General features: G+C 39.6%; 1 protein-coding gene across 5 annotated transcripts in view; it reads left to right on the top strand.

Moving 5' to 3' along the window:
• LOC122282890 (probable LRR receptor-like serine/threonine-protein kinase At1g56130) overlaps positions 1-27,386 on the top strand; it is a 110,859-nt gene that overhangs the window by 70,823 nt on the left and 12,650 nt on the right. For 4 of the 5 annotated variants that reach the window (XR_006230492.1, XM_043094947.1, XM_043094945.1 and 1 more), the window contains 4 exons: positions 1,337-1,401; positions 12,888-13,261; positions 13,613-13,811; positions 15,550-15,711. Coding sequence is in view for 4 of the 5 variants with exons in the window: in XM_043094947.1 (XP_042950881.1) it covers positions 1,337-1,401; positions 12,888-13,261; positions 13,613-13,811; positions 15,550-15,711 (800 nt within the window). In the remaining variant the exon portion in view is untranslated. The remainder of the gene's footprint in view (positions 1-1,336; positions 1,402-12,887; positions 13,262-13,612; positions 13,812-15,549; positions 15,712-27,386) is intronic. The other variant, XM_043094946.1, reaches the window with a different exon arrangement.

The raw sequence follows: 27,386 nt of genomic DNA, 5'->3' as shown, positions 1-27,386 counted from the left end.
AGAGTTAAGCCACAAGAGTAGGTACTAGGGGTATCACCTGTTTGGGCCAAGGAACCAATAGGAGGACCGGATGTAGGAGTGGATTTCAGCAATTGAAGAAGATGATCCACATGCTCAGCACTTAGGAAATTAGCCTTTGCTTCATTGGCTCTAGGGGCTATATAGTTGCTGCCAGAGGTTCCAGATTTGCTGCTCGTCCAGTTTTCAGGCTTTCCATAGAGTTTCCAGTAAGTCTCGCTAGTGTGGCATGGTTTATTGCAATAATCACACCATACCTGAGGCTTATCTCCAAACCCCATTCAGTTAGAATATGACTGCTGTGCAGAAATATTGGCAGTTGACAGATTTGTGCTAGTAGCACAATAAGGAGCAGGGTAGGCAGCAACTAATGCAGAGTTCTCCACAGTTTCATCCTCCTTTTTTTTCATCATGACATTCTGATGACAATCTTCTTTCCGCATCTCAGAAAATACCTCTCCAAGTGGAGGTGATGGCTGTCTCCCTAGATTCATCATTTAAGTCCAGCCAAGATTTTAAAAATTATGGCATTCTCCACCATCTTCTTATTATGATTGCTATCATCAGAATTTTTCCATTCATAATCATTGAATAAGTCTAAATCCTGCTAAAGTCCCTTAAGAACATTGAAATACTTGGTCACACTGCCTTCTCCTTGGTGAGTTTTGCTGATTTTCTGCTGCAATTCGTATATTTCCAATGTCAGAATACATATGACTAACATTGTCCTAGAGCTCCTTTGTAGTTGAATAGCAACAGAAGTATTGGCCATGGCAAAATGCTTGACAGCAACAGAAGAGAAATGCAAAGATGAAGAAAGAAGAAAACCCAAGATATTGGGGCTGATTTGAGCCGCCAGAGGGAATAGGTTTTTTAGATGAATCAGAAAAGGAACCTTGCTCTTGATACCATCTAGAATGACAGAGTAATTTGTAGGAATGATTCTCATTAAAATCGTATCATAGGTACAAGGCAGTATATGTAGATTACAGCAGAAGAAAAAAAAGGAAAGAATAAATTAAATGCTAACTTCTAAGGAAACTAAATCTCCTAGAATATTCACTTATTTACGGCCAATATCTCCTAGAATACAGCAAAGTTGACTAGGCAGATTTTGGAAACTTTCCAACAATGCCCTATATAACAACCAAACCAATTGTCATCATTGGAGTGCATACAGAAGGAGAATGCTTATTTTTTTTCACCCTTGCAATTTTTCTCATTATAGCAGTGATTACTTAATCCCAGTGGCAATATATGGATTATTGTTAAAATGATGCTTAACCTTGTCTAATGTCTGATTCTTTTCTGCTTTCAGCAGTTTGCCTTCAGGTTTGAACTGTCTTCAGCGAAACTTCCCATGCAATCGAGGTCGTGGAATCTGTAAGTACAATTTATTTCCATTTAGTTCCCAAAATTCAGATTGGAATGGATGATTTTGTGTTTAGTTCGATGAAGGAGAACAATCTGCTCAAGGATTTTAAATTTTCTAAAGAAAAAATATTAGTAATATTATCAACTGAACATAAATTACTTACTTTTTAGCTTTCTAATCCCCAAACCTCCCAAGTATAAAGGATAAATGGTTGTGGCAGTATCATCAAGAAGGGGATGCTCTTTGGAGGATTGTTATTGATGCCAGATATGGGAGTATTTGGGGAGGTTGGTGCTCAAACAAAGTTAGAGGGGCATACGGAGTGGGGTTATGGAAATTCATTTGTAATAGATGGGTGGAGTTCTCCAAAAATTTCAGATTTGAAGTGGGTAGGGGTAACTGGATCAGTTTTTGGCATGATTTATGGTGTGGATACATGGTCTTGAAAATTACTTTCCCTTCCCTTTTTATAATCGCTTTGGATAAAGGCACTCCTGTGGTTGATTGCATGGCCAACACTGCTGGTTTTATTCAGTGGTCAGTAAGTTTTATTAGAGATGCTCATGATTGGAGAGAGAGAGAGGGGGGGGGGGGGGGGGGATCACTGATTTGTACAGCTTGCTCTATGCTCTAAATTTAAAAGCTGGAGGGGAGGATAGATTAATATGGAATCAGCTTGGTAATAAGAAATTTTCAGTTAGATCTATGTACAAGGTTTTGGTGTCACAGCCTTCTATTGATTTTTTTCCCTTGGAAAAATATTAGGGGATGCAAAGTGCCTCTAAAGGTCCGATTCTTCAGTTGGTTGGCTTTTCAGGGGAAAATCCTTACGATTGACAAGCTGAGGAAGCGTGATATTGTAGTAATGGATTGGTGCTTTATGTGCAAAATGTGTGGAGAATCGGCGGACCATCTTCTTCTTCATTGTGATGTGTCGAGGGCTTTGTGGGATGAGGTCCTCTTTGTCTTATGTGGTGTATTTGGAATGAGAGGAATGGTCGCTGTTTCGATAATAGAGAATGCTCGGTGGATGTGATTAGGGCTTTCTTTTTTCATTCTTTGTTGCTTTGGGCTTCTGTTCTTGTAATGGATGGGTTTAGTCCCAATGACTTTCATTCTGTTTTTCAGCTTTAGTTCATAATTAGGTGTTTTCTCTTGTATACTTCCTGTGTATTTGAGCTCTTCCTACTTACGTGGTTTCAACAAATTTCTTACTTATAAAAAAAATACTTACTTTTTATCTCGGAAAATATGAGCAAGAAGCATTGCAAATGATAGACATTTACATCCATGAAAAGTGATGGATAATCAGTATAGACGGTAATGCAAGGTCACAAAGCCTGTGGTGAGATGCTTCTAATGCTGTTATTCATCCCCCTTTTTGTGTTTATTGATTTTTTCTGTTTAAGTCTAAAGGAAAAACACAAAGTAGAAAATAGACCTCATGCTTTTCTTCACATGGAAATGAGTTTATATCCCAGTTGAGTGCCTGACTGAAGAACCCTGACCGCATGGAGCAAGGTGGAGGAACCCTCTGGCAATATTCCAAATGATGGTACATATTCTGGTATGGGTCCCTCTTTTTCTGACCCATGTTTTGTCAATAAAGAGCTTTAGGGGTGGGGAAATGGTGTCGAGGTGTGGTTCATAAATGGTTAGATGTTAGTTGATGAAGATCCTCGATTCAAGTCTAGTGCCCTTGGGTGACTCTCAATGCTCAGAATGAACCATGTTTGACAATGGTGAAACATGGTTCCCCTTGGCAGAATTCTTCCCTTCTCCCCTTGCTAAGTTTCTTAGGTGTCTCTTGGTGCTTAGTTAATGGAGAATAGCACCAAATTGGATAAAGGTAAGGAGGTGATACCTTGTGAAGAGACCGAGATTGGTGGTATTGGCTTGAATAGGTGAGGTTATGTCTTGTCTAGTTTGAAATTGAAAGGGTTTCTAGAGGAAATCATGTCCCCTTGAGTTCTTGCACTCCAATGATAATGGGGATTGTACTGGTACAACGCCATCAGACTAAGTATTGCAAAAGTGAAGGAAATTCAACATTGTGTGGTTATCGTGGAGGACTTTGAGTGCAGTTTATGGTTTCATTCATTGAAACACCCTGGTCACAAATTGGAAAAGTTATAAAAGTAGTCAGGGTGGAAAGTCTCACTATGGCTAGTTATTAGGTGAAATTGGAGTTTTAAAGTGATTTTAGTGAAGCTTCACATTGCTAGTCTTTTTGGGGTTATAAGATAGATGTGATTAGTGTTAGTTTTGGTTTGAATCCCTCTTCCATTAGGTTTCTTTCATTATTTATAGAAAAGAGTTGCAACGTTCCTAGATATTTCAGCGTAAATTTAGCGCCTAATTTCTGCCGGTTTCTCTGTACAAGTTAAGTGTCTAAGCTTTACACGTTAAGTCTATTTACAGCCAGCCTAATTCTTTGCTACACAATCTAAATATAGAAAGGCCTAAATTATATACGTAACAATTAGTGCTATCCCTAGGTCATTTATGGTATCAGATCCAGGTTGTACGTATCACCACTCAATATCTTATCTAGGGTGAAATGACAATCTCTATATGCTTAGTCCTTTCATAAAACATAGGATTAGAGGCAATATGTACTGCAACTTGATTACCACCACAAATCAATTTATGAGGAGACGGGAAGCCATGTCAACTATGGCACCCCCGAGCCCCGGTTGTGGTTTGGCAAGGAACCACGGTGCCTGGGTTGCACACTACACTGGTTTGCATCCCCTTACACATGTAGGAGTCTTGTGTGCTTGTATGCTAAGCACACATGTATACAAATATCGCAGCGGAAAAGAGTAGGGTATTAGTCGAAAACTGGAAACAATAGTACTAGAGGTTTATGCATAACTCGCCCATCAATAACATTATCCATAAGTCACAATCACATAAAATTATAGACCAAGATTTGTTCATCACCTAACACAAATAATATTGAACCCTTGTTTGTCACCCGATACAAGTAAACATCCAAAATTACAAGAGATTATAAACTTAATGGGGACAGACCCCCATTGCTATTCCTCGGGCTGCGCTGTTCCTTCTTTCTTGAACTAACTCTACTAAGCTACATTTGCATCATAATCTACGGTTCCAAGGAGCGAAACTGTAATGGGACTGCCATGGTGAGATTTTGGCAAGTTAAAACTCAAGACAACAATGTTAATGTAAGAAATGATGATGAATATGAATGTAGAAGCTTCAAGTAAATGAAATGGGAAATCACATTTACCATAAGCCATATCGAGTACCAACCTCCGAGCAAAACAAAGTAATCATGATTCATCCTAAATATTTCCAAGCACCGAGTGTCCAAATCATTACACAATAAACATCAGCAAGTACCCATTGCCCAAATCATCTCATAACATATCATTTCCCGAACTCTAGATCCAAATCAACATGTAAAATCACTTCACCAACCATATTCATTTATTAACGTATGCACTACCGCTCCCCATAAACTGGCCACACACACACCTATCTCCCTTTGTCGCATTGTGGGTAATGACCACACGTATGAATTTGTAACAAGCAACACCCAGTTTAGAGCCCAGCGCATTTGTGGCCTAGTGTCATCTAGCCTCTGCCATAAGTGAGGTAACAACGTCGACCCGAGAGCGTTACCATCTCGCCCAATTATGTTTTCGTCCAACAACAATCCAGGGAATGTTACTCAATTCTTAAGCGCTCTTGAGTAACCTGAGAAGCTCCATTGCGATAATGCCCTATCTTGGCTTGGAGTTCGTGATCCACTCACACACCTAGAACTTCATTTAAAACTAAATATTAAGTACTTTGAAAGAGTACCATCAAAGTAATCAACAAGTCTTAATAAGAAAACATGCATGTAGGAAAATCATGAGAGAAACAAACTGAAATATAGGAGATAAGCATCCTGAACATATCTCACATAGACATCACCCCACATTACTAGCGTCGTCGTAGGAATGAATACCTTAGCAATGAATTATCATTGAGCGTTGTATTGAAGATGCTAGCCTCCTTGTTCGATGAAGACTTCGAGCTTAGCCTCCTCCTTCTTGAACAGGAGAGAGAGAGAGAGAGAGAGAGAGAGAGAGAGTATATGAATACTAGGAGATCTCAAATGTGAGATGAAGACTGATGAAAAAATATCTTTTATACGGATAGTTATGTCTATCACGGGTTTGTCAACTCTGGTCTCTAATTGGCTGAGGGAAGCCACGAATCTCGATTGTCCAAGTGTATACTGCATTGAAGAGTGGTAGAAGTTGAGTTGATTGAGTGGACAAGTCTTGCTCGTCCTTGCAGTCCGCCTAAAAAATAAAAGCTCAGCCTACCACCTATGAAATTTTCCCAAGTGGCGTTAAACTCAATAGCGTGTTCAAACACATGATGTTCGAATCTGTACTCCTCTTCTCCCACGCCTGCTCTGGTAGAATGTCACCGTTGGAGTATGGGCCTCAATAAGTCACTTGTTACTCTCGAAGCACTCCAGCTCTCGTACCGCGTCCTTTGATACTCTCCCCGGAAATACTTTCGCATTTAAACATTGCTTGCCCACATCATTGCCTACCCGTAGCTCGCCTAACGTATCGCTTGTACATCCCTTACTCGCCCGATGTAGGACAAGTATGTTTTAGGTTGCCTTGTTCGTTGCTCGCATGAGGTGACATTTGACTTGCTCACTTGCACTTCACAACCTGTGCCTTTACTCGCATGTCATCTTGCTTGCCCAGTGTTTTGACTCGCTTAGTCCTCATTCTTGTTCGCCCTCCTAACATTTCTCTAGTTCGTTTTGCCCGCTTGTGGGGAGTTCCTACCTTTGAATAGGCGAGGTCTTCACATCAACTCACTAATGGTATAAGCCATTGCCTTGTATTTAGCTTCTACACACGAATAAGCTACAACTATTTGTTCTTACTCTTCCATGTAATCAAACTACCTCCCAAAAAGGTACAGTCTAAGTAGTAGATCTTCTCTATGAAGTAGACCCTACCGAATTAGCATCTGAAAAATCTTGCACTCAGAAACATTTGTTCGCCTATGTAGCAATCCAAAACTGGGGAGCTCACTTAAGATAGAGAAGAATATGTGTTACAGCATTGCATTGTGGAACCCATGAGCTTCCAATAATTGACTCTCTGTTTAAGAAATGTTAGTTTTGGTGATAGTAAGATAATTCAACTTTCAAAAAGTTGACTATACTTGCTTGGATCTTCAAACAACTCTCCCTCATCCATAAAAAGTTTACAATTCAGATCGATAATATCAATAGGTTGAGCACCCATTAAACCAGTTTCTTTCGATAAGCCAAGTATATACTTCCTCATCATTGTACTAAGCATACCCATGAGGGTATGCTTAGTACAATGATGCCCTCTAAAATATATCATACTATTTTCATGTATGTGTCAACGGACAGCTTTGCTGTCCACACTTCTTTCCTTATTTAAGCCCACAATTGTTTCCTTATTTCTCCATTTATTATTCAGTACAGTTAGCATACATTATTTGACAGATTATAGTTTACATGTATAGGGCTAGAATCATGTGGGAACTTATTTGCTTTCCATGTATAGCATCCTTGTAAAGTCTATATCTTCATGTATGAGTCAACGGACAGCTTTGCTGCCCACACTTCTTTCCTTATTTTAGCCCACAATTGTTTCCTTATTTCTCCATTTATTATTCAGTACAGTTAGCATACATTATTTGACAGATTATAGTTTACATGTATAGTAAAGTCTATATCCAATATACAGAACTCAAGGCCAATTCATTCGGCCATTCACACAATATTTTGACATGGTATCAAGAGCCGCCTGCTAATTTTTTTTTCCCTCGAATTCTTTCTCTCTTCTCGTTTTTGGATGTGCCACTTGTGTGTTTCAGTCAAGTCTGTGTGGTCCTGTGGTGCACTCGTGATTTTTCTTTTCTCCTCGTTGTCTTTCTCGTGGCTCTGTTCTGCATTTCTTGACACTTCTGTGGCTTGGTGGCTATTGGCACAGCCTTCCCTTGGTGGTTTTGGTGTCTCGCTGGCTTGGTTACTCTCAGCACAATCATCTCGTAATAAGTCTCTCGGAACAGTATTCTGTAGCTTGTCTTGGTGTTTTCGGCAGCTTCGGTTTAAGGTCTCGATGTTCTTCTCGGCAGTTTTTGAGTAGAGGTGCAGTCTGTCCCTCTCGCGTGGTGAACCCAACCTAAATTGATCTTTTGGTTTGTTTTTTTTTTCGGCTTCTCTACTTTTCAGCATGTGGGTTTTCTATTTTCTCACTCTTGGCTCTTTTTTTTTTTAATCTCAGTACAGCACAGTAGTTTTTTGGTCCATTCTTTTCTCTCGGGTTCTATTTTTTTTCTATGGATTTCACATTTGTGTGTGCTAAGTTTACGAGCACAAATCATTCTACCTGGGCATTTTAGTTTGAACTTTTCCTCAAGGGAAAAAACCTTTGGGGTCATATTGATGGCACGAATGTTGCAAAACCATCCACTTCTAGGGTCTTCTCCTTCATGGGCTGTGCTTGATGCACGCATCATGTCTTGGCTTCTTGGTTCAGTGGAGCCCCATATTGTCACCAACTTGTGGCCCCATCGCTCCGCTCAATCCATGTGGACTTACTTGAAGAAGGTTTATCATCAAGATCATGATGCTCGTCACTTTCAGTTAGAACATGCGATTGCCATACTTCAACATAGTAGTCTTTCCATCCAGGACTACTACTTGGCCTTTTTGGCTCTTTGGCATGAATATGTTGATTTGGTTATAGCGGATGTTCCTGTTGACGCTCTTTCAACTATTCAAACTCTTCACACGACTAGTTGGCGTGATCAGTTTCTTATGAAACTACATTCGGAATATGAATCTGTCCACTCCTCTTTACTAAACAGATCTCCTGTTCCCTCTCTTGATATTTGTTTTGGTGAGTTACTTTGCGAAGAACATCTTGGTACTCAAGCTATTCTAGAGCAATCTCATGGCAGTCCAGGACGGCAACTGTGGCTTATGTTGCCCAAGGATGAGGACCACCTATGAATTCTAAAAACTTGCAGTGTTTCTATTGCAAGGAATATGGGCATATTGCTACCAATTGTCCTAAGAAGTTCTGCTCTTATTGCAAGAAGAAGGGTCACATTTTCAAAGAATGTCGTATTCGCCCCCAGAATCGTCCGGCCCAAGCATTTCAGATTTCGGTTATTGTTCCTCCCACAGCGACATCTGCAGCACATGCCTCTCCTTCAAATGCGTCCTCTGTTCCTGCACCTCCTGTAACGAATTACTACACCCCAGAAATGGTGCAACAAATGCTAATTTCAACACTATCAGCAATGGGGTTCCAAGGTAACAATTCTACTAAACTCTGGCACGTGGACTCGGTGGCCTCTAATCACATGACTAATAATCCCACCGCTTTGTGTCATGTTCGGCCCTATGCTAGTCAATCTGCTATTCAGACTGCTAATGGCAGTTCTTTACCCATAGCTGCTGTCGAAGATGCCTCTTCTAAGTTCACTGATGTGTTTCTTGCTCCTTAGCTTTCCACGAATCTTATTTCTGTTGGCCAATCAGTTGATAACAATTGTGTTGTTAATTCTTTTGGTAATGGTTGTGTTGTGCAAGACCAGGTAAAGAAGAAGCCGATCGCAAGGGGACTTAAAGTGGGGCGCTTGTTTCCACTATTTTTGCCTATTCCCGTTTTTTCTCCAATTTCTTCTATTAAGTCTTTTGCTTGTAATAATGTTTCAGATCTTAGTATGGTATGGCATCATTGTTTAGCCATCCCAATACTCTGATCTTATCTCTTGTATTGAACTTTGGTTTACTTGGTAATAAAGACCGTTGTTCTCTATCTCTTGAGTGAGCTTCTTGCAAACTTGGTAAAAGCAAAATTCTTCCCTTCCCTTTGCATGCTAATAGAGCATCTCATTGCTTTGATCTTATCCATAGTGATGTTTGGGGACCTTCTCTGGTTAATTCACATGAAAAATTTGAATACTATGTGACTTTCATTGATGATCATAGCAGATTTACTTGGGTCTACTTTATTCGCTCTAAATCTGAGGTCTTTTGTACTTTTACTGAGTTTTTAGCATATGTTGAAAATCAATTTTCTGCTTCTATTAAGACATTACACACAGATTCTGGTGGTGAATATTTGTCTACTAAGTTTTAGGCATTCTTGGCTTCTAAGGGTATTATTCATCAATGTTCATGTCCCTCTACTCCTCAACAAAATGGAGTAGCCGAACGCAAAAATCGTCATCTCCTAGATGTGGTACGTACTCTCTTGTTAGAACCTTTTGGTCCATCCATGTTTTGGGTAGAGGCTCTGAAAACTGCTACTCACTTGATTAATCGTTTACCTTCTCAAGTCCTACATATGGAGTCTCCCTATTTCTGCTTATTTGCTAAGCAACCTAGTTATGATAACCTTTGTATCTTTGGTTGTGTATGTTTTGTTCATTTACCTCCTCATGAGTGACATAAATTATGTGCTCAATATGTCCGATGTGCTTTCTTGGGATCTAATGTGTGTCAAAAGGGATTTGTTTGCTATGATTCTACATTACATCGTACACGTATTTTTAGAAATGTTATTTTCTTTGAAAATCAACATTTCTTTACTGTGTCCTCTATGCCATCCTCTTCTACTGTGGTTCTCCCCTCCTTTGAGCAGCAGTTCTCATATCTTCATCCAATCAGTTCTCGCCTTAAACCAGGTATTGTGTATACGAGACGTTCTCACCCACAGTCTCTTCCGGTGGCTCAACCGATTTCTGATCCTACCACGCTCCAGATTTAGTCAGTTGCAGCACCTCCAGCGCCTTTGGTACATCGCTCTTCTCGAGTGTCTATACTCCCAAATAGGTATGGATTTCTCTCTTCCAATTCTGTCAATTCTATTTCAGCTCTTACTGCTGCATTGTCCAATTTTGATATTCCCACATGCTACTCACACGCTGCCAAGCATGATTGTTGGCAACAAGCTATGCAAGAAGAAATTGCCACTTGAGATGCCAATCACACATGGGACATTGAGCTCTGTCCTCCCACTATTGTTCCTCTAGGTTGCAAATGGTTTTACTCAGTCAAGATTTGATCTTATGGCAGTTTGGATCGTTACAAAGCTCAGCTTATTGCACTTGGGAATAGTCAGGAATATGATGTCAATTATAAAGAGACCTTTGCTCCTGTGGCTAAAATGACTAACATTCGTACAATTCTAGCTCTTGCTGCTTTCAATGATTGGCCACTACATCAGATGGATGTTAAAAATACTTTTCTTCATGGGGATCTTAAAGAGTGTATTTATATGAAGCCACCCCTGGGATTGTTTCCCTCTCCGACTACACGTATGTAAGCTTTGTCGCTCTCTTTATGGTCTCAAACAGGCTCTGAGGGCCTAGTTTGATAAATTTCGCACCACTTTATTACAATTTTCATTCAAGCAGAGCAAGTATGACACTTCCTTGTTTCTTTGGAAATAAGACATGGGTATGTTGTTCTTTTGGTTTATGTTCAATGATATTGTGATCGTTGGTTCCAATTCTGCTCTACTTGGCCAGCTCAAAACTCATCTCAGAGTCATTTCATATGAAAGATCTTGGGTCTCTCACATATTTTCTTGGTCTTGAGGTGCAACGTAGTCCCTCTGGTATTTCACTCAATCAACATAAGTATGCTAGTGACTTGGTGGCTACAGCTAGCCTACAAGAGGCTACTTCTGTTGGTACTCCCATGGAATTAAATGTCAAGCTTCGCAAAGAGGAGGGTGACTTACTTGCTGATCCCAGTTTATACAGGAAGTTGGTGGGTAGCCTTGTTTATCTCACCATTATTAGACCAGACATTTATTTTGCTGTACACCAAGTCAGCCAGTTCCTTCAGACTCCTCGTCATCTTTATTTGGTTGCTGTCCGTAGGATCATATACCATGTTCAAGGCACTTCTGCCCATGGCTTATTCTTCCCTACAAGCAATTCTACTCGCCTTGCTGCTTATAGTGATGCTAATTGGGTTGGTTGTGAGGATACCCGTCGCTCCATCATTGGTTGGTGTGTGTTCTTAGGTGATGCATTGATCTCCTGGAAAAGTAAGAAGCAAGACGGAGTCTCTAAGTCATCTACGGAATCTGAGTACCGGGCGATGTCTCTTGCTTGTTCTGAAATTATTTGGCTTTGAGGTTTGCTTGCTGAGTTAGATTTTTCTGAGACCAATCCTACACCTCTACATGCCGATAATACAAATGCTATTCAGATCATGGCCAATCCTGTCTATCATGAGTGCACAAAGCATATTGAAGTGGACTGTCACTTTATCCGTGAAGCCTTCGAAGTTTGTGTTTTCTCTCTTCCACATATTTCCACTGAACTACAAATTGTTGATATCTTCACCAAGGCTCTCACTCGTCATCGTCATTGCTTCCTAAGTAGCAAATTGATGCTTGTTGATCAACCTGCATCAATTTGAGGGGGGCTGTCAATGGACAGCTTTGCTGTCCACACTTCTTTCCTTATTTTAGCCCACAATTGTTTCCTTATTTCTCCATTTATTATTCTGTACAGTTAGCATACATTATTTGACAGATTATAGTTTACATGTATAGGGCTAAAATCATGCGGGAACTTATTTGCTTTCCATGTATAGCATCCTTGTAAAGTCTATATCTAATATACAGAACTCAAGGCCAATTCATTAGGCCATTCACACAATATTTTGACAGTATGTAATACAATTCACCTTATTTTTCATTTTAAATTTCAGATCCCCACTCAAATAGGTCAAACTCAAACCTGCATCTTGAAAGGAGTAGATGTACCATTAATTCTTAAATTTTTTGTGGCTCTGCCAACTAACTAAAGCATTTTAGGTTTGCCATTAAAATGTCATGAGCTCACTTCTTTTGCTACTGATTTCCTCCATTTAAACTCATAAATTCAATTTACATGGCGGAGGCAGTTGTTTACTGGTGCAATGGTTTTCTCATTATGAATATAAATGTGCAGCAAAATCCTGTATACTTGGGCTATGCCTTCTTTTCTTATGAATAAAACTTTTTGATTACCTATAAAAAACATGTGCAGCAAAAGATTTTTCATTTTATCAATCTACAAAATTCAGCTGCATGAGTTCCCCTATTGCACAGATCTATGGTTCGTCCATTAACTTTAGGCTGAGTTGTTAAATATTGAAGTTGTATGAGAATATTTGAAGTTTTCAGTTGATAAGTGATGGAACTATCATTAGTGCTACGAACAAAATTCAATCCTATCAGTCAAATGGCCTACTAAATTCCATGCATAAAATTCTAGATCTGGAAAGTGGGCTCCTGGATTTGAATAGGATTTAAAATTGAGTTCAATAATGTCCTGACAAATTGTCTTACATGCATTCAAGCAAATCAGGATAAAGATGATGCCAATTCTGTACGTGAGAAGAGCTTTCTGAACTTACTTTGACAAGATGCTTTACATTGCCATGCAGATTATAATTTTTCTATCAATTGTGGTGGTCCACAGATCAGTTCTTCTGGTATTGCATATGAATGGGATAATGAGATCCTTGGCCCTGCTACATATTATGTTACTGAGAATATGAGGTGGGCAGTTAGCAATGTTGGATATTTTGCTGAGAGCGACAATCCTCAATATAAAAGTTCTACATCTTTTCAAATTACAAATACTTCAGACGTAAGGCTCTTCCAGACGGCACGAATCTCTGCTTCTTCCTTAAGATATTATGGGTTGGGGCTAGAGAATGGCAATTACACTGTGAGCCTCCAGTTTGCAGAAACAGCTTTCCAAGGTTCTTTTAGGTGGAAAACTCTTGGGACACGCCTGTTTGATATTTATATCCAGGTCTGTATCATATCGTTGAATATTTTGAAACTGTTTTGACTCTCATGTACTGAGATATTTGGGCAACACACTCCTTGTTACCCAACTAGTTGATTATGATTTGTTTGCTTTTATAATTATCTTTATCAAGTATTACTCCTCGTCAGTAACAAATGTAAGTTTTACAAATGAAAGAAAATTTTATTAAACAAAAAGTCTTGTAAAATGCTCTTACTTCCCCAACCCAATCATAATTATTGAGAGTTCAACACAATAAATCCCCCAAGGTCTTGAAGTTTATTATATATTATGAGTACTACTATCATCATCATCATCTTCATCATACAAATTCTGATTTTCTTTATTTTCCAGGGGAATCTTGTTTTGAAAGATTTTAACATACAAAGAGAGGCAGATGGGGCCACATTTCGAGCTGTCCGGAAGGGGTTTAAGGCTCAGGTATTGGACAACTATCTTGAAATTCATCTATTTTGGGCTGGGAAAGGGACGTGCTGCGTTCCTAGCAAAGGCACTTATGGGCCTTCTATTTCTGCCATCAGTGTTACCCCAGGTAAAAGATTGGGAATTGCCATCTTATATTTAGGAGTGTAATGACTAGTTTTGTTATTCTACTATATTTAATTTTGTAAGGGGGACTGGGTTTCCAATTCCTTTTATGAAATGATGCAACATCAAAGAGACCTAGAATGGCAGATGTTCCTGCATCCGTCCCATGTATATAAACACTTGTAGCACAAGACTGGGCCATTCGAAGTTCTGGTGGCATAAACAACTAGTATGATAGCACTAGAGACCATTCGGAATCAAAGGTGGCTATCCATATTACAGTTGTGGAATCAGAATCTCCTCCTTTTCATGCATTACACCACATAACGTACTAGGTCAATTTTCTGAACAATATTGCATTCATGTGGCATGCATTTAGGTATTCTCGCAATTCTCTTCTTCCCACTGGTTCGACCACTTTTTTATTTTTTTCCTTTTAACTTCTTTTATAATAAACAAATACAATAACTTAGACAACTGCACAGAACTGAAGCCATGACCTCAACCTCCACCCTCTAAGGAGAAGGTGATGCCATTCAATCCAAGGGTTATTGGCATTTTGAGAGGCACATGCACCCCTTCTCTCTATCCTTCTGTACGTTCATGGATTTTTAAAGCTTTGGCTTTTGTTTTTTTGTTGTTGAGTTATATCTCTCTTGTATGCACTTGCCCACGACATCCTTTTAGTATCAGGTCATGAAAGAAACCCTGTCTATTCAGCTGGAGTCAGTAGGGAAGGGTTGGTTCTAGAAGATCTGAAAAAAGTGATTGACCTGCTGAAAGACTATAATGATGTTTTTTCCTTTTCCTATGATGGTATGCCTGGAGCCTTGGGCATAAAAAAATATCAAAGAGAAATGAGAGAAGCCGCTAAAGACAGGATTTATTAAAGCCACAGAATAACCCAAGTAGTTTACAAGAAAATTAAGAAAAACAGATTTTAAATACATACAATATGAAATACATTGATTTTTTCATATTACTAGGGAAAATAAAAACATGACATGAAAATAGGAACACAGAAGAGAAAATAGTCACAATCTCTTAGTGCTTTCTAGAAACAACCTTCAATAGAAACTTTAAAACGGAAGAAGCTTTTCCTTAATTTTTGGTCAATAGAACGATAAGGAGCAATTTACACTAAAATGCTTCTGCCTTTTCTGCCTTTTGTGAGAGCCACAGCATTTTGAACATTTAGCTTGAGACGAGCGGTAGGTCTATTAGCAAGTTAGAAAGGCCGGTTTGAAAGTGAATAGAACAGAACATCATGGAAAATGATTTCAATATGCTTTATGTGGTGCATTTGGCGTGGAATAAATTATCAGAGTTCTAAAGACAACACAAGGGCAATGGAGAATTTCAAAGCGTTATTCCGTAACACACCATACTTGTGTTGGCTGAACATTTTTGTTTCTCTAGCTTTAATCTTCATGACTTTCTTGATCCTATTATTTTCTCTAGTTAGGTACATCTGATGTATACATTATACTTAGATAGTGTCTTTTTTTACCATTAATAAAAATTAAATAACTTACGAAAAAAGAAAAAACATTTTGAACACTACCTGTGGTGATGACATGCTGGTTTCTTAGCCATCTATTTCCGAAAGGTCTTTTGTGGTGTGACATGTTGCAGAGAGCTGAATATCCAGTTTTCGGGAAAGTTTAGAAGAGCTAATCACTCATCCGCCTGTTTTCTTTCACATTCTGCTTCACTTCAATTTTTATTGAACTTTTATACAGATTTCCCACCTACTGTCAGTAACACACCTCCAACCAGGAAGAAGAATAGGACTGGTCTCATTGTGGGCATCACCGTTGGTGGACTCGTAAGCTTTCTTGCAGTTTTTGCAGTTTTGTGCATTCTTCAAAAAAGAAAAAGACGTCACGCCAACAAAAATGAAGGTAATGCAGAAAATCTTTTGCATATATATAGTTGTTTGTCTTCTCAATCGTGGTGGGGTCTAAAGATTGAAAACTTTCTTTGCTCTGTAAATCTTTAATGATGGGGGTAGCTTTTTGGTGCCATGCAGGTTATGTTCAACCCAAAATGGATGCACTTGTTATTTTAGTTTTATGGTTTGACTCACTCTTTTGGAATGCCACATCATACCGCTATATAGTGCCAGGAAATAAGAGATCCATAAACTTTAATATCTCAGGCCATAACTTAAAAGTTTATTGAACCATAGTATGGAATGTAACAAAATAAAATGGACACAACTAGGTTGTGGTCTCAACTACTAGTTCTAGCATGTCAACTCATCCTCATCATCATAATAGAGAAGTGAAGTTGAGTTGTAGAGTTCAGAAAAGGTGTAGAAGAGGACAAAAATAGAGGGAAATGTGAAAAAGGAGTCTGTTACTATTGACTGCCTGCATATATGTTTTATGTCAAAATAGTGTGAAATAGCCGAATGAATCGGCCTTGAGTTTTGTATATTAGATATATAGACTTTACAAGGATGCTATACATGGAAAGCAAATAAGTTCCCGCATGATTCTAGCCCTATACATGTAAACTATAATCTGTATGCTAACTGTACAGAATAATAAATGGAGAAATAAGGAATGAAGTGTGGAGATAAGGAATGAAGTGTGGATAGCAAAGCTGTCCGTTGACAGCCCCCCTGAAATTGATGCAGGTTGATCAACAAGCATCAGTTTGCTACTTAGGAAGCAATGTCGATGAAGAGTGAAAGCCTTGGTGAAGATATCAGCAATTTGTAGTTCAGTGGAAATATTTGGAAGAGTTATAACACGAGCTTCGAAGGCCTCACGAATAGAGTGACAGTCCACTTCAATATGCTTTGTGCACTCATGATATACAGGATTGGCCGTGATTTGAATGGCACTTGTATTATTAGCATGTAGAGGTGTAGGATCGATCTCAGAAAAATCTAACTCAGCCAGTAAATCGAAGCCAAATGATTTCAGAACAAGCAAGAGACATCGCCCGATAGTCAGATTCTGTAGATGACTTAGAGGACTCTGTCTTGCTTCTTACTTTTCTAGGAGATCAATGCATCACCTAAAAACACTCACCAACCAGTTATGGAGCGACGAGTATCAGCACAACCAGCCCAATCAGCATCACTATAAGCTGCAAGGCGAGTACAATTGCTTGCAGGGAAGAATAACCCACGAGCAGAAGTGCCTTGAATATAGCGGATGATCCTACGGACAGCAGCCAAATGAAGATGACGAGGAGTTTGAAGAAACTGGCTAACTTGATGTACAGCAAAAGAAATGTCCGGTCTAGTAATGGTGAGGTAAATAAGGCTACCCACCAACTTCCAGTATAAACTGGGATCAGCAAGCAAGTCACCCTCCTCTTTGCAAAGCTTGACATTTAATTCCATGGGAGTATCAACAGAAGTAGTCTCTTGTAGGCCAACTGTAGCCACCAAGTCACTAGCATACTTATGTTGATTGAGGGAAATATCAGAGGGACCACGATGCACCTCAAGATCAAGAAAATATGTGAGACCCAAGATCTTTCATATGAAAGTACTCTGAGAGATGAGTTTTGAGTTGGCCAAGTAAAGCTAAGTCGAAACCAGTGATCATAATATCATCAACATAAACCAAAAGAACAACAATACCCATGTCTGATTTCCGATGAAACAAGGAAGTATCATACTGCCATCAGATCGGACTTTGACGGAGTAAACCCATTTGCAACCTAGAGGAACAATAGTGGGAGGACAGTGCTCAATGTCCTAGGTGTGATTGGCCTCTAGAGCGGCAATTTCTTCCTGCATAGCTTGTCGCCAATAATCATGCTTGGCAGTGTGTGAGTAGCATGTGAGTATCAAAATTGGACAATGCAGCAGTAAGAGTTGAAATAGAATTGCCAAAACTGGAAGAATGAAATCCATACCTATCAGGGGGTACAGACACTCGAGGAGAGCGACGTACCAAAGGCACTGGTGGTGCTGCAACTGACTGAATCTAGAGCGTGGTAGGATCAGATATTGGTTGAGCCACCGGAAGAGACTGTAGGCAGGAGCGTCTCCTATACACAAAACCTGGTTTAAAGCGAGAACTGACTGGATGACGATCGGAGAACAGCTGCTCAAAGGAGGGGAGAACCACAATAGAAGAGGATGACATGGAGGCCATAGGAAAGAAATGTTGATTTTCAGAGAAAATAACATTCCTAGAAATTAGTGTACGATGTAATGTAGGATCATAGCACACAAATCCCTTTTGACACATTATATCCCAAGAAAGCACAGCGAACAGATTGAGCAAATAATTTATGTCACTCATGAGGAGGTAAATGAACAAAACATACACAACCAAATGTACGAAGGTTATCATAACTACGTTGCTTAGAAAATAAGCGGAAATAGGGAGACTCCATATTTAAGACTTGAGAAGGCAAACGATTAATCAAATGAGTAGCTGTTTTCAGAGCCTCGGCCCAAAACATGGATGGAATAGAAGATTCTAACGAGAGAGTACGTACCACATCTAGGAGATGACGATTTTTGCGTTCGGCTACTCCATTTTGTTGAGGAGTAAAGGGACATGAATGTTGATGAATAATACCCTTGGAAGCCAAGAATGTCTGAAACTCAGTAGACAAGTATTCACCACCGGAATCTGTGCGTAATGTCTTAATAGAAGCAGAAAATTGATTGTCAGCATACGCTAAAAATTCAATAAAAGTACAAAAGACCTTAGATTTAGAGCGAAAAAAGTAAACCCAAGTAAATCTGCTACGATCATCAATGAAAGTCACATAATATTTAAACTTTGATGTGAACTAACCGGAGAAGGTCCCCAAACATCACTATGGATAAGATCAAAGCAGTGAGATGCTCTACTAGCATGCAAAGGGAAGGGAAGAGTTTTGCTTTTACCAAGTTTGCAAGAAGCACACTCAAGAGATAAAGAAGAACGGTCTTTATTACCAAGTAAACCAGAGTTAAATACATGAGATAAGATCTGAGTATTGGGATGGCCTAAACGACGATGCCATACCATACTAAGATCTTAAACATTATTACAAGCAAAAGACTTAATAGAAGAAACTGGAGAAAAAACGGGAACAGGCAAAAATAGTGGAAACAAGCGCCCCACTTTAGGTCCATTCGCAATCGGCTCCCCTGTTACCTGGTCCTGCACAACACAACCATCACCAGAAAAATTAACAGCACAATTATTATCAACTACTTGGCCAATAGAAATAAGATTCATGGAAAGTTGAGGAGCAAGAAACACATCAGTGAACTTAGAAGAGGCATCTCCGACAGCAGCTATGGGCAAAGAGCTGCCATTGGCAGTCTGAATAGCAGATTGACCAGCGTAGGGCCAGACATGGCATAAAGCAGCGGGATTATTAGTCATGTGATTAGAGGCCACCAAGTCCACGTACCAGAGTTTAGTAGACTTGTTACCTTGGAACCCCATTGCTCATAATGCCGAAATGAGCATTTGTTGCACCATGTCTGGGGTGCATTAATTCATTGCAGGAGGTGTTGGAACAAAGGATGCATCATACGAAGAGCCATGTGCTGCAGAAGTCGCTACGGGAGGAACAGTAACCAAAGTCTCAAATGCTTGGGCCTGACGATGTTGAGGGCGAGTACGACACTCTTTGATAATGTGACCCTTCTTCTTGCAATAAGAGCAGAATTTCTTAGGACAATTGGCAGCAATATGCCCATATTCCTTACAGCAGAAACACTGCAAGTTTTTAGAATTTATAGTTGGTCCTCATCCGTGGGTAGCATAAGCTACAGTTGTCATCCCAGAACTGCCATGAGATTGCTCCAGAATAGCTTGAGTACTAAGACGTTGTTCTTCACGAAGTAACTCACCAAAACAAATATCAAGAGAGTGAACAGGAGATCTGTTCAGTAAAGAGGAGCGAACAGATTCATATTCCAGACATAGTTTCATCAGAAACTGATTATGCCGGCTAGTCACGTGAAGAGTCTAAATGGTTGAAAGAGCAACAACAGGAACATCCGTTGTAACCAAATCAGCATATTCATGCCAAATGGTCAGAAAGGCCGCATAGTAGTCCTAGATGGAAAGACTGCCCTATTGAAACATGGCAATCGCATGTTTTAACTGAAAGCGACGAGCATCATTATCCTGATGGTAAACCTTCTTCAAGTAAGCCCACATAGATTGAGCGGAGCGATAGGGCTGCAAGTTGGTGACAATATGGGGCTCCACTGAACCAAGAAGCCAAGACATGATGCGTGCATCAAGCACAGCCCATGACGGAGAAGGCTCGACATCCTGAGATTTTTCAGAAGCGGATGGTTTGGCGACATACGCACCATCAATTTGAGAAAAAGTTCAAACTGAAATGCCCAGGTAGAATAATTTGTGCCAGTAAACTTAACACACACAAGTGCAGAATCCATAGAAAATATAAATAAATAGAACCCGAGACAAAATAATGGACCAAAAAGCTACTGTGCTGTACCGAGATCAAAATAAAAGAGCCAAGAGCAAAATAATAGAAGACCCACGTGCTTGGAAAAACAGAGGAGCCGAAAAATAAAACAAACCAAAGGATTTGGTCACCACGCGAGAGGAAAAATGCACGTCGGCTGCACCACACGAGAAGAATAACTGCACCTCTACTCAGAAATTGCCGAGAAGAACACCAAAAACACCAAGACCTGTTCCGAGAACCTGCAGAACACTGTTCCGAGAGACCTGTTCTGAGATGATGGTGCCGAGAAGGACAGACCACTGTGCCTAGAACAACCGAGCCAGCAACAGACTAGAACCACCAAGGGAAGGCTGCGCCGACAGCCACCAAGCAACAGAAGTGCCGAGAGGCACATAATAGAACCACCAGAAAAAAAAAAAAAAAAAAAAAAAAAAAAAAAAAAAAAAAAATCACGGGTGCACCCAGACTTGACGGAAACACAGAAGCTCCGAAACCAAGAAGAGAGAAAAAAAATTTGAGGGAAAAATTACCAGGCTTTTGATACCATGTCAAAATAGTGTGAAATAGCCAAATGAATCGGCCTTGAGTTTTGTATATTAGATATATAGACTTTACAAGGATGCTATACATGGAAAGCAAATAAGTTCCAGCATGATTCTAGCCCTATACATGTAAACTATAATATGTATGCTAACTATACATAATAATAAATGGAGAAATAAGGAAAGAAGTGTGGAAATAAGGAATGAAGTGTGGACAGCAAAGCTGTCCGTTGACATTTTATACTAGAGTAACTATAACATAATTACAAAAATACCCTCAAGTTCTAAGAGTAAAAAGTTCCTATATAAAATATGCAACTCTAACACTCCCTCTCAAGCTAGAGCATATAAATCAAACATGCCCAAGTTGTTGGATAATGGCTGAAAGGAGGCATGGGATAATGGTTTGGTGAGAATATCACCCTGCTGGTCTTCTGAGCTAACAAAGGGAGTCACATAAATCTCAAATAAAATGACAATCAACTTTGATGTGTTTAATACAGTCATGGAGGACAGGATTGATAGCAATAAAGATTGCAGCTTGATTGTTACACTGCATCTGCATAGGAGTATGAACATCAAAACCCAAGTCACAAAGGAAGGAGCAAACCCATAACATCTCGGAAGCAGTATGAGCCAAAGTTCTATATTCAACTTCAGCACTAGATCAGGCAACAACATTCTGAAAGATATGGTAGCACTCAAAATTGATGAAATAAGAGAATGAGAGCCATCAAGATCTATATAAAATAAGCCGTCATTCTCATGCCCGAACCAATCATCTTTTTGGTCTTGAGATCTTGAAAGATACAAGAGATAGGAGAAAACAAATTTCACACTATAAAACTTTATCTAATTGACTAACAGAAAGCAAATTAAAGGGAAAGCATAGAGGCTAGATGGTAAGGAAACGAATTGGTAGGATGAAGGACACCTTTACCAAATACAGGCCGAGAAGAGCCATGGGCTAGAACAATTTCATGTTCAATAGGAATCAAATTAGGAAAGAGAGATCGTATACCAGATATATGTTTGTTAGCTCCAAAATCAATGATCCAAGACGGGGATGAATTGGCCACACATGTAGCATTACCTGAATCAGCTATGTAGCAGTGGAAGAAGGAAGTGCAGTACTCAAGTGCTAAATAAGCTCACTAAGTTGAGTGGTGAGTACATTATGGGAATCAAAACTGGATGTTATATTCCCAGAAGAAGTAAGAGATAAGTTGTGACTTAGTAGATCCACATAATCTGGAGTGCCATACTCCACCCAACAATATGGCTGAGTATGATCATTACTATTACAACAATCGCATTTCTTGTCACCTTGTCCACCGGTACAACCACCACTATCGGAACCATGGCCTCTAAGGCCACCACGAAAACCACTATGTGGGCTACCGCAACTGCTACTATTCAAAACTAAAGGTGAAAACTCCGAGGAGGTGACGGTGGAATTTTTGTTGGGGACCTCGGTCAAGCCTTCAAACACTAAGGGTCTAATCCTCGCCTTGTTGCTCCTCTAGTGACAGATAGGACTCCTTTGCTTGGTGTAGATCTCGTGTAGCCCAAAAGGAGCTTGGATGAAGTGAGGCTAGGGTTCAATGGTGGGAAGTATGGATGGTGTATGGGCTAGGTGATCTCAGATTGGGTGATGGTGATGCATGACTAAGTGACCCTTGGTATGCTAGGCGCCACTTGTGTGCTAGGGTTGGATGATGGGCAATCTTGGCTAGGGTTTAGAGATGAGTGATTGAGGCTAGAATTGATGAGGGTTTGGCCAAGGCTAGGGGGAGTATTCGGCTAGGGCAAAGGTGGCTTGTGAGATCCTAAAAGTTAGGAATTGTGAAATTCCTAAAATGTAGGAATTGAGATCTTGAGATCTAGGATGACTAGGGCTGGCCAAAAATGGATAGGATGGATAAAGAAAATGTGTTTTGGTGGGAAGATAGAATTTGAGTGAGCCAATCAAGAAAATTGAAAATCAAATGATGGAGGGAAAATTGGAAGTGAGACTTTTTAGGATCTAGGGTTTTGGCCAAGCCAAGGAGGCTATGGCCGAATCTCTCAAGGTTAGATCTAGGGTTTTTTGTGGTTTTCTTGGCTATGGGATTTGAGGGTGGCGTGTAAGGCTTGATGGGAAGCTAGGGTTTTGTGGTTTGAGGCAATTGAAGGTGATGGAAAAGGCAAAAGATAGGGCTGGCCGAATTGCTTGTTTGGGAGGTGGGATTCTTCAAGAAACTTTGAGGAAATCTTATGAACATGTGAGAAATCACATGAACACAAGAGATCTATTAAACCACAACACAAACCGAAATCCCAATGGAGGATTCGGCCTCTCCACTCCAAATCAATCAACAAAACTCCACAAGAACACAAAAAGAGAAAATGAAAATAATAAAGGAACCAAACAATCTTTGTTCACGAATTGCACAAAGAATTGAAATGAAACCTCAATATATTAAAGGATAAATTGAATCAACACCGATTCACGAATTGCACGGTGAAGATCCTCTCATTGGGGATTCACGAATTACACCCCAAAAGATCCCAAGTGCATGAGCACTGAAAATGAAGAATTCCAAGCCCTATGGCCGGCCACTCAATGTTCAAAATGCCAAAAGATCCTAATGAAATGTCTAAGGGTCCTATATATAGAGTTTACAAAGTGGAAACCCCCAAAAGGTCCCTAAGCAAATTAAAATAAAATAAATAAAACATATGAAATAATAATTAACAAGTCTTTAAATAAAATAAATAAAAATAATAAAATGGATAAATTAGCCATGGTGGCCGTGGCATGCAAGACCCATGGTGGGCTATGGTGGTGCATGGTTCACGGCTAGGCTAGTCACGATTCGGTCCGCGGCTCACTGCATGGCATGGCATGGTGCCATGCGTTGGTCAGGTGGTGGGCATGACATGGCATTGTGCATGGCCTGCTGATGGTGGGCATGGCATGGTGCCAAGCCTAGGCCTGATGGTGGGTACAGGGTGATGCCGTGCTACTACTGTGGTACCCAGTCAAGTGGCTTGGGCGGTGGTCCTGGATAGCCCGGGCTGGTGGCCTGGGCGATGAGCATGCATGGCCCAAGCTGACGGTCTGGGCTGTGGGGCCGCAAGGCACGGGCTGGAGCCGTGCGCTGGTTGGCATGACTGATGGGCATGCCACTAGTCTCGCCTGCAAGGCATGGGCTGGAACTGTGCACTAGATGGCGTGCCTGTGGGGGCACACCACTAGCCTTGCCTACAAGGCACGGGCTAGTGACGTGCTCACAGGCAGGCCACTAGTCTCGCTAAGTGGTGCTGGGGCACGCATGCATGCGCGCAGGTGCACGCCCAAGGGCACGCGCAAGCCTGCACACATGGTCTGCGCGCGGCCAGTAGCCTCGATGGTTGCCCGTTGCGTGTCATGGTCTAAGCCAAGACATTCAAGCAGGCTAGCCATGTGACTGTCCTGACCCTCCATGAGTCATGTCGAGGTGTGGTCCCGGGCAAATCTCCTGGGGGTTGTGATAATTTTGCCCCAAGGGTGAGTGCAACAATCGAGAATATGCATTAGCAGCTGTAGGTAAGGTCTCACTAGCAAGAATTTGATCTTTGAACCCTCGTAGATTAGTGTCTAAACTAGATAGCAAGGAAAGAATCATAAATTCCTCCCAATGATGTTTTTGTTGCTCCAAATCAGTAGTAAAGTGACAATACTTTAGCAGTTGATCCCCCAAATTCTTAAGATTACTATAGTACTTGGATAGTGGTCTCCCAAAACAGTTATGATGATATGCCCAAACCAATCAACTCGAAAAGATTGAATGGTCTTAATTATCTAGCTTGGGCACAAGCTGTGAAAATCTTACTTTGTGGAAAGTGAAGATTGAAATATTTGATGGATAATCCACCTGCCATGGAAGATGAAACTTATCACGATTGGATGAGCAAGGATTCAGTTGTTCTGGAATGGTTGCACCATAGTATGGTGCCTCAAATTGCTACCACAGTTGAATTTTGTGATTCTTCCCAAAAAATTTGATGCAACCAGACCACAAAAAAACATCCAGAATCCAACAAACAACAAACAAGGCGTCAACTTCAAAACAACAGTCAGAAAATCAGTACCTATGACAAGCCAAGCACACCAAATCTATAGAAAAACCCCAAAAAAAGCAACATATCATCAAACCAGCACAAGTTGAGTGTTTCTATACCCTATTCATGTCAAAATATTGTGTGAATGGCCGAATCAATTGGCCTTTGATTGATCTGTATATTATATATGAACTTTCCAAGATAGCCATACATGGAAAGAAACTAATTTCAGAGTGATTCTAGCATTCCCCTATATGGAAACTATATTCTGTCAATATGCTAACTGTACAAGCCTAAGTAAATTAAGGAAATAAGAATAGAAGAAGGATTATGGACAGCAAAGCTGTCCATTGACAATTCAGCTAAAATAGAAGGAAACTTGTGCAAGAAAAACTTCAAAACAGCTTCAGATTTACAGATTGAAAAAAATCTCGAAATTACAGAAAAATATTAAAAAAATAGAAAACTAATGGCTTAAACAAATTCTGCAAAATCATCACAGTTACCAGGAGGCTCCGATAACTCAAACCATGTGGTTATCAGAGTTCGGCAATGACGTCAGTGTACAGATGCTGACGTCAGACTGTCTCAGTTAAGCCCAAATAATCTTCAAACATTTGTGCTTATTCAAATGGGTGGATCTGTTTATTTGGTACCAAGTAGGCTTATAAAGTTGAGTTGTAAAGTTGAGGAAATGTGTAGAAGAGAAGAAAAATAGAGGGAAACATGAAAAAAGAGTTTGTTACTATTGATTGTCTGCATATATGTTTTATACTAGAGTAACTATAACATAATTACAGAAATACCCTCAAGTTCTAAGGCTCCATTTGGGTAGTAGAGTGTTTTGTTCATTATTTTATCATTACTTTTCACCTACTTTTCACTACTTTTTATTACTATTTACTACTATTCAATATTTTATCATTACTTTTTCATTACTATTCTCAGAATATCTGAGATCATCTCACTACCCAAACGCAACCTAAGAGGAATCAGTTCCTATACAAAATATGACAACTCTAACAATCATTATGTGGGATATTTATAACATGAAAACAAAAAAGAGTTGGATACTTAAAATTAATATATACTTAATAAATAATATATCATACAGTAAAAATATTTTTAACGTTGTTTTTTCCTTTGAAAGAATTCTTAAATATATTTAAGTATTTGCACACATATCAAAAAGCATTTATTTTTAAACTTCATTTATAGTGGCTGATGCATTCATACTTGTGTGCAAGGATGTGTCTCATAGCCTATGCACATGGGGTATCACATCATGTTGGAAGTAAACATTCCGGCGAATTACATCTTTGGAAAGTTCTTTATTGTGGCTTGCACATTCATCTGGAGAATTAGTACCTAATATCATAATTTGGTCAAACAAAAACATTTATCAGAAAAACAGACACTCATTCATCGTCATGCTTTGTGTCATTCTTTCTCATAAAATGAACTTTTTCATAGCACTAATAACATGAAAATAATAATATTTTTCATACGAAAAGTATTCATAGAGCTTTCACAACATAAACATGTTCATCACGTTTGTCGTAGGTAGAAATTTGAGTGAGAAGTAATTGAAAGTCAGAAATGATTGACAGCTCAAAATTTTGTCCTACACTCATACTATGGCATTACATATGACAGCTTGCATTTGAAATTTACACCCTCAAGGAGTATACTTAATACATTAATACCCTTTTACACTCCCATCAATCAAGTTGGAGCATCCATGTCCTATAAACTTAGATCCCCAATAAATTTCTATCACTACGACACAAGGACATAGTAAATACATTTGTAAGTTGCTCCACAAACTTCATAAAACGTGTTGAAATATCACTACTAACTATCTTATCTCGAATGATGTGAGAATCAACCTCTTTACACTTAGTCCTTTTATGAAACACAGTATTAGAGAAAGTATATTATGCAGCTTGATTATCACAATATAACTGAAGAGGAGTGGGAGTAGGTAAACCAATCTCTTGAAGAAACTATTTTGAACATGTCAACTCATCAGTAGAATGAGCCATTGCCTTGTATTCAGCTTATGCACTTGAACAAGCTATTAGTGTTTGTTTCTTATTCTTCCATGCAACCAATCACCACCCAAAAAGGTACAACATTCAGTAGTAGATCTTCTAATTGAAGGTTCTAATGAAAGGAGACCTGTCCAATCAACATTTGAAAAAGCTTTCACTAGGAGATGCCCATTTGACCTATAAAGCAATCCAAGACTGTAAGCTTTTTTCTGATAGAAAAGAATGTGTTATAGCATCCCAATGTGAGACCTGTTCAGCTTCTAAGATTGACACGCCACACGCTGAGTAAGACATGCTAGGTATAGTGGTAATGAGATAATTCAACTTCCCAACAAGTCAACCATACCTGCTTGGATCTTCAAAAAACTCTCCCTCATCCTCAAAGAGTTTACAATCCAGATCCATATGAGTATCAATAGGCCAAGCACCCAATTCCTTCCAATAAGCCAAGCCACCATGTACATAATTCCCTGA

This window comes from Carya illinoinensis, chromosome 11 (assembly GCF_018687715.1).
Source record: "Carya illinoinensis cultivar Pawnee chromosome 11, C.illinoinensisPawnee_v1, whole genome shotgun sequence".
In the NCBI taxonomy this organism is placed as follows: Eukaryota; Viridiplantae; Streptophyta; class Magnoliopsida; order Fagales; family Juglandaceae; genus Carya; species Carya illinoinensis.
This window is presented reverse-complemented; position numbering and strand designations above follow the sequence as displayed.